Below are 8,722 nucleotides of genomic sequence, written 5' to 3'. Positions count from 1 at the left end.
AACGAAGGGTTGATGTGGCTACTTTGAGGTGTTACCTATGGTCATGATTGATTCGACCTAAAGGGGCATTACCGAGAAAGGAGTCAATCCTAAGTGTAGTGATGGTCTGGGGCGAAAGGAAAGGTTTGATTCAACTGCACCCTAAAAGTGTTTGCTGGCACCAACTGTATGTGTTACAGTAGTGTACATTTTAAGGACAAGAAGATGATCTCTCAAAGGGATTGAGATACCTTTAGTCTGGTGAGTTTGAATAAACCTACAACACTATGGTATACTAATGCTTATTTGATGTGTTTCTTTAAGTGATGTACCATTTTGGCCTTCTAGGAAGGTTTCTAGTTTGAGGCGCACACGTGCAGGTATATCACCAGTCGCACAACCCATTTGCCAGTATGACTTGTGGATGTTAGTTTCTAGGACACAAGTGGTCTATATATCTGGGATACATAGTAAAGAGATCAACATATGTATATCTGGGATATACATGTGTGTCTGAGATACACTGTGACAGAAAGATTAACACTTGCCCTTGTGCAAGTGTGGAGATGTTAGTGTTTATTAATTATTAATATAATTATATGCCCAATGACAAAACTAGGAAATCACTTTTAGAATGGTTACAAAATATAAGGTTATATATTTTGGTAACTACCACATAAGTGAGTGTGATTGCATTACGTGAGTTCCACAGAAAAGGACAGCTCCTTCTCTCTAAGAAAACGCAGGAAAGAGTTATTCTTTGATAGTTTCTTTTCCTTTGCTTTAGATCTCCATACCATCATTCTACACAATATTTGGGTTGTAGAATTTATTCCCTTTCTTAGAGATTGTGGAATCAAACCGGTAACGAGATTGTGGAGGAACGAGGACGTGGATCCAAATTACTTCCGTTGCAGATATTCTATAGTATTAGAAAAGTGAATCCAGGTAATGATATCTTTTCCTTTCTATTATCGAATAAAGATATATGAAATATTACCAACACAGCCAGATTAGATTCACATGGTCTTCCTCTTCCATCTTCCTCACTCTTTCCTCTATAATTATTAGAATCAAGGGTTCTAATAAATGTAAAAGAAAGGAAAAACATCCTCTGCTATGTACAACAATGCACATATATACCAAAAGATTGGCTGAGAATAATCTTACTATTAATTTGGTCATCAGGTCTAGACAAATCCAGATTTGCATAAATTCTACAAGTCCCTCGATTTCATCTGAATAACGGGGTTTTGATCGAAGGTACTGAATTAAATCGAAAAGAACAAAAACATGTAAAACCCTCATCATTAGGATCAACAGGTGCCACGAATTTGTCTTGCAGGAAAGCACACACTAGAAAATTCTAGAAATGAGAAACTACTTTTACAACCAAGTTATCACATTGCAAGCTTTGAAGGAGAAAAACAGGTGAAAAAGATAATTCATACAAAATTTGATGGGAGACAGATCATGCCTTATTTTAGTGGGAGAAGGAGAATAAAAGGAAAAGAGGAATATCAAAACAAATAACAAGAGCCATTCTGTAAACAGGATCGTACAAGTGGGATTAAAAGCAAATAGTGTCATGTTACATGTATCTAGTTTGAATCTAGCAGGCACAATTCAGAAGCATCTTAAGACTCATGCTTCTTTCTTCTTGTTGCCGAAGAGTAATCCCATTGAGTAGAGGTTTCCCTTCTGCGAAACAGCTTTGACTCTATTCCCACCAATCTGGAAATAACACCAGAAGAGTTGGGATAAATTAAATTGAGAAAGGAAAGTAGAAGTTTCTCATCAGAAGGTAATAAAGTACTTGTTGGTATTTACTATAGAAGCACAGTCAAATTTAAACCAAGGTTTCAATTTAACCTTTCCGAATGCTACTTAAAACAAATCAAATTGTAAAGCTCTGTCGGCAGCTTCTGCTGCGAAACCAAGGATTTATATTCGACTTGAGAATGCATCAGAATTTCATCATGCATGCAGGATGCAGAAAAATCATACTGTATGCTGGCCATCTGTTATTGGGGTATTCCCCCATTACAACATGCAAAAGGACATGAACTATGCTATCACACTGATTATCCAAGCACTTAGTCCAGAATTTCTTTCCACAACGATCACAGCGGCAAACTTGGGCTCCAGATAGGGATGGATCCACTGAGGCACTCATCTTGGTATTGAGATGATGGAGCCACCATAGCACGTCAGGCACCAACATGACCTGGGTTATTCTTATTTCATATTCTACACTTGTATAGTTGTACAATTGTAGTTGACTACTTGTATAGTCATATACTTATATAATGAATTTTAGTTGTTCTCTTTTTTCTTGCAATTAATGAAGATCTCTATGTTCTCTTGCATCATTTGCATTAGTTTAAATTGATGTTCTAGACTTCCAGTTTTGCCCGAATACAGACGGGTAAGTACTGATCAAGAACACCGTTTTAGATTAGGTATTCTACAGAAATAACATTCTCAGTGTGTTTATTGGCCACAAATCAGGCAAGACACAAAAAACCAGGCCAGAATAATCCCAAATACCCGCTGAAACATTCCAAAATTTCAATATTTTGGTCAAAACCAGTTTCGCTGAAATTTTGTACCTTTAGCGTAAGGTAGATGTAGGGGATAGGAAAGTGTAGGGATGACTACCACTAATTTTTGGAGGTTATTGCTGAAACAAAACACTAAACCAAGCTGCTGCAGGACCTTCCTGCGCTGGGTAATCCCAAAAACCCTAGTTGAACCACAACCTCTATTGTAACTCTATCTACAATATTATATTCATACAAAACTGCCTTGTGACAAGCAATAGGCTGTGCATTTATAACCTTTAATAGGAAACTCTTAGCAGTACCCTACTTTGAAAAATAAACTAAAAAGGACTTGCATTTTAAATAAAACTCCTGATCTGAACATAGAGACCCTCCTTGGCCAAACTCCAAGTGGGGCCCGCCAGATGGCCCATCCCCCTGATAGGGGTATTTAGGCCATTTTCAGCTCTCTTTTATTGCAGAAATTATTTCTAGTGTTTGCGTTGGTTTTTATTTCATAATTTGAGTTATGTTGGAATTGCTTAGATTGTGGATAAGACTCTTGTATAAAGAGGGGTCCTATCTTTTAGGAGGGTTCCTATCTTTTAAGAGTTTACTTCTAATTAGAAGTTGTCTTATAGTAGCTACAAAAGTGGAATTCCTTACAAAGAGTCTTTAGTTAATTAGTCTTCTATTTTCAGCATGTGTCTTTAATTTTTTAGATTCCAATTCAAGAGTCCTAATTATGTGGCGGGATCCTTGTCTGTTAAGGAATCCCATAGTGTTAGTCTTTGAAGGCTATAAATAGCCTAGTATTCTTTGTACTTCTAAATTTGGTTTGAGGATCACGGTTTCCTAGTTGAGGGGGCCATGGTTGAGGAAAAGTTTGATCAAGGATCAAGCAACCTACCATTGATTTCAAGCATTCAAAAAGCAACCTTTAATCACTCACTCCAGCAGCAGCCAAGTAGAGAATTCCCCCACCCATATTCCCTGCCTCCTATCCCTCTCATAGCCCTTCCCCCCTTTCCCTGCTTTGTGTAAGGTCGAGGAACGCCCCTCCTTCCATCACAGACCCTACCAGGCCCTTCCCCACCCCCAACAGCACCCTTATCCCCCTCCCCTACATCCTGCGACAGTCCCGGCCTTTCCCCCACCTCTCCCCTAGCCCCACGACTCCCCTACACCTTCTTCCTTCCCACAGCAGCCTTAGAACTCCCATTCCCTGCAGCTCCCTCTCCCCAGCCCCTTAAGATGCTTTTCTGCTTGCCTCAGGATCGTACCACTCCTTAGAGATTAGTCCTATTTCTATTCCCCCAATTAAACCCTATTTCCCTAGCTTTAAGAATTTCCTGCACTTCATTTTCTTCCCCTGAATTTCTGCAACTTTTTTTCCAAAGTTCTGAGAACCTAAAACTAATACTAGTCAGACCATCCCCTGCATTCCAGATCACTAAACAAGATCTGAAAACTCAAGGCAGCCCTTTGCCCACCCTAGCCTAAATACCCTAAACCCAAGCTTTTCAGATTTGTATTAAAATTCAGGTTTAAATTGGGCATTACAGCAGAGTTTTCAGAGCTATAAAACACCTGCATATTCTAGAATATCCTTTTAAGTATATATATATATATGCTAATCAAAAGTTATTCCGAAATTTCTGAATGCAGTGCTTGAAAATGATTTTGGTCTTTCAACCAAACTGGCTACTGCAAGGAGATTTACAACAAAGATACGCATGGAATAAGAACAAGAGAAGCCCAATCATTGATAGTAGAAAATGAATTACAAAGCAATTCCTACTGTTGGACAGCATTCATTTTAGAAGTCTCTCTACATGTCATACCTTGTCCATAAGCCAGAATCCAATGGCAGGCATGTACTGCACCAAATACATGACAGCAAGTACAGGCTGCAAAAATGAAGCACAAATTTGGCATGCAAGCAAAATTAGATGTCATACACAAATTCACGTGCTGAATGCATAAAAATCAGCCTAATTGGGATGGGTGAAGGACCGCACCATTGTTCAAAGTTCAAACGACGGAAAGGTGTACTAAAATTCAAATGTTAAACAAGATTTCAGATTAAGGAAAACAAATAATACGTGGTAGACAATTCAACATCAGTGAGATACACAAGACCTTGGAATTGGTTGGTATCATTACTTCGTGTGCCAATTCATTTGGCTGATGAGAGTCTAACCAACTCAGTGGAAAAAGTTGGGTCATATCTTGTGTTCTGCCTTTCTGGGAATGCTAGCATATATGGTCCTAAGTTCAAAAAATAACCACCATCCTAGAAAACAAAAGCTTTTAAGTAAATACCTGATTCGAGATCCATGCCTCCTTTAGCCCATGTGTTGCAGCAATGATTGTCAGCTCTGCGCACCTTTCTGATGACACACGCTTCTGCAAAATGGCAAGCACAATTTTATCTCAAGTTGCCATGTATCGCATAATGTTACCTCAATCACTGAAGACAGTATTGATAACAGTGAGCTGTTCAGCTGTAATTTAAATTTTGACTAGAAACAATTCGTCAAATAAAAAGGAGAGAGCAATATAAATATTTGCCTTTCCATGAATATGATATTTCATCTGAATGCTGCTAGTTTCAATAAGTTCATCCCATTCTCCAACTACGGACTACACAGGATACAGAGAGGAAGTTGACTAAAATAAGGAACTCAATGTACCGCATAGACCCCTGATGCAAAACTGACTCTAATTAGAACTTTCAGACTTGTTGCCCTGCCCATGGATTCCCAGGTGAACTCCCTAGGCTTGGTGTCCATTAGACCTGTAAATGAATAGCCGAAATCCACCTCCAAATTCACATTCGTATTCAGTTAAGGGTGTCCGTATCAGGAATTTTTCTTACCAAAAGATATCTGTATCCATCAGATAAGCAACCGGATTCAGATAATTGCTTATCGAACCGGATAATATCCAGATAAAAATTTATCTAGATACAGTAAAGTATTCAACTTTTCTCTCTCTAAAAATGGATGATAATTGGATTCGGAAACGGGTAATCGGTAACCGGATAAATCATAAATCAGAAATTATCCGGTTAGAGAAAAGTACTAAACATTCTTTTCTCTTAAAAAGGGCTGATAATCGGATTCATAAACCCGTAATCGGCAATCGAAAATTGGAAATTAAAAAAAAAAAAATGACAATCACCAATCAATAATCGGATAGTTTATCGGATCGTATTATTATCGAATAGCCGGTAAAGTTCTGAATTCGATTCGTATGCCTTCCCTAAATTTTTCTCCAAATTCGGATTCAGATATTGGGGTATCCGAGCCGAATTCGATCCGTTTACAGGTCTAGTGCCCATTACCTAGGCTGCTCCAAGCAAATACTAAAAGTCACTATTCTTTTTCGGCACTGAGGTTTCTTTTATTTTTATTCTAGTATTAGTAATTTCAGTGGCAGTTTAATAAATCTTCCAAAGATTGGATAGTAAGGTCATTCGAGTTATTAGTTTTTTCGTGAGTCGGTTTGTGTTTTAATGCCCATGATGATACAGATCAAACATCAAATTGGATTATTTTCCTCTGAAGTAAACATAGGGTTGATAGATAAGGGTACTAGGCGTTTAATCCACAGGTGTATGTGTTCATGGACCTAAAAGTCAAGGGCCTACATTAAGTAAGAAAACAGTTAACTGGTTTAATTGTGTAAACACTGCATAAGTTATAAGAACAGTCTTTTCTTGGATTTTATTTCAGTTTCCAGGAGTCTTAACTTAAAAGATAGATAGGAGTTTGAGTCTAAATAGAGCTTCTTTTATTCGTTTGTCAAGACTTGCATTCCCATTTGTTGAAGTATATGCAAGTTTTTGGCTGTTTTACTGTTCACATGAACAATAATGTGAACAGTATTATGCTAGCGATGATACTCTACTTTCTATTTCTAATATAAAAATCCTGCTACACAAGTTTTGGGAGTTCCTAGAAAGCATAGTTTCTATTTTATGTTAGTCACTAATTTCAAAACTTTCATTTTTCAGTACTTTCTGTTTTGGACAAATTTTAGGAATTAGAAGATTAGAAAATTCTATCCATAAGTTGTACTATTTATTTCTTTTTATAAAAGGCAAGATGGGTTGCTTCTGAAGTTGTAATCTAGACTATTGATATCTATAAATAAGAGGCTATGATTCTAAGAGTTCAAAGCTAGAATCACAAGCATATCTATAAATAAGAGGCTACGATTCTAAGAGTTCAAAGCTAGAATCACAGGCTTATGTGATTCCTATCAATTCTTCTTCTTTCTTCTTCTATTCTCTTCTTCTTTTTTCTTCTTCTTAGTTTTTCTTATTATTGCACTATTTTGGTTGATTAAAGTTTATTTCTAGCATGGTATCAGAGCATTAATCTTATTCACGGGTTGCTTTCGATTGCTGGTTTGAGAGTCGTTTAGGTTACCAGTTTTTGAAGAACAAAACCCTGGTTCAATGAAGATGACAAACTATTCATTGAACTGGGGTTCCCATGGAAATTTAACATTTACAAAAATAAATAAATAATTTCAGTAGTTCATTTTTTGTTTTTTTTACCTTCCATTGGAGGTTTTGCTTGGATTGAGTACTGGTTCTCTACACTTTATTTGCGTACCGAGTTTTCTGCAATCTATTTTCTGGTTTCTGAATTTGCTGCAAGGTGACTTTGAGTTCTCTAGTGAGATCTGCGATCTGTTTGCGAGATGTGGTCTTTCTTGTCCCTGTTTTAACTTTGCTTTCAGCAATTAGTTTGGCTGCGGTGGTGCTGGTGGTTCCTCTTTGTGCGATTTGTGCAATCTGCATCCCTTCTATTCCCTCTCCTCTAGGATTAATATTATTTTTTTTTGAGAAAAAAAGGGTTTTGATATTTCTCTCGTTCCATGAGGAAGAAGATGAAGTTTTGGTTAGTTTTTGGTTCATACTCGTTCAATGTTGGTTCAGTTTTAGGTTCAATTTTGGTTCAAATCTGGGTTCACTTCTTGGTTCAGTTTTGGGATCACTTTTGGTCCAATTCCTGGTTAGTTTTGATTCTGGTTTTGATTTTGTTTCCTGATTCTGCTTCCCTGGTATGTTTTTTTATTCTGTTTTCTAGTTTTATTCTTAATTCTTAATTCTGGTTTTGTTTCAGTTCCATACTTCCCAGACTTGCTTTATTTTGTGTTTCCATTAGTATTTGTTTCCATATTTAATTAGGATTAGTTCCCACCTTGTTTCCTATATTTAAGCTTCCAACTTTGCCCTCCATTTATAAATCTAGTTCCTTTCATGTCCATCACTTCTTTATTTACATCCAGCCTCTTGAAAAATCTGATTTATTATAGAATTGCCATTGGGCTTTTATTTATTTACCAGTAACCCCTTGAAAAATTATGGTTTATTACAATGTTACCATTATCTTGATCTACCATGGGGAGAGTTTGGACATTGTTTCTTGGATTCAAACTTGCTAGAAGAATGAAGATTATATCTACAATAAAAGTCTCATTGGAAATTATTGCTTGGGATCTTTTTATATTGGATATTGGTTGTCATTAATTGTCCACGTATAATGCTACACGTGAGGGGGAGAACGGTGCCTTATTTTATATCTACTCAAGGTGTGTTGAAGGATATTATTTGTGAAGACCTTTGTCTTCCCAAGATGGTATTCTACAATAATACTTTTACCTACCTACAAGGCTACAATTACCTAGCATTACCTACATTTACCTATACTACATTTATCTATTTGGTCCGTAGTAACCCATACTACCTTACCTAGCTGGTCCGTAGTAACCTATACTACGTTACCTATTTGGTCTGCAATAGCCTATACTGTCCTTTACTTACCTCATTGGTCCGTAGTAACCCATACTACCTTACCTATTTGGTCAATAGTAACCTATATTATCTTTTACCTACCTACTTGGTCCACAATAACCAATACTCCCTTTTACCTACCCATATTTTACCAAGCCTTCTTGCAAAGCGCTTATATGAACATTGGAACTGCAATTTTGAAGAATCAGTGTGGAGATTCCTCCCTACTATTAGCATTATTGAATGGTGCCTTTGATGTTGCTATACTTATGGATTTTATTTGTCTTCAATGTTGTTGGTTGTTCTCATTATTGGATGGTTCGTTTGACCTGAAGAATTAAAAAAAAAAAAAAATTTAAAGTTGGTGTTCATTATCTCCTAGCTGAAG

At 36.9% G+C, this 8,722-nt stretch overlaps 1 protein-coding gene across 2 annotated transcripts in view; it reads right to left on the bottom strand.

The window, feature by feature from the left end:
- Nucleotides 1–1,119: 1,119 nt before the first annotated feature.
- LOC149018752 (NAD(P)-binding Rossmann-fold superfamily protein) overlaps nucleotides 1,120–8,722 on the bottom strand; it is a 37,303-nt gene continuing 29,700 nt past the window's right edge. Inside the window, exons 10-12 of one of the 2 annotated variants that reach the window (XM_089152908.1) lie at nucleotides 4,848–4,931; nucleotides 4,367–4,432; nucleotides 1,120–1,713 (exon numbers count right to left, since the gene is read on the bottom strand). In XM_089152908.1, the coding sequence (XP_089009034.1) occupies nucleotides 1,624–1,713; nucleotides 4,367–4,432; nucleotides 4,848–4,931 (240 nt within the window). In that variant the 3' untranslated portion in view covers nucleotides 1,120–1,623. Of the gene's footprint in view, nucleotides 1,714–4,360; nucleotides 4,433–4,847; nucleotides 4,932–8,722 lie in introns of those variants that run through there. The other variant, XM_089152909.1, reaches the window with a different exon arrangement.

This window comes from Hakea prostrata, chromosome 4 (genome assembly GCF_041222555.1).
Source record: "Hakea prostrata isolate BN-2017 chromosome 4, UWA_Hpros_2, whole genome shotgun sequence".
NCBI classification, from domain to species: Eukaryota; Viridiplantae; Streptophyta; class Magnoliopsida; order Proteales; family Proteaceae; genus Hakea; species Hakea prostrata.
The sequence above is the reverse complement of the archived record's forward strand: the minus strand, read 5'-3'. Positions and strand labels throughout refer to the sequence as shown.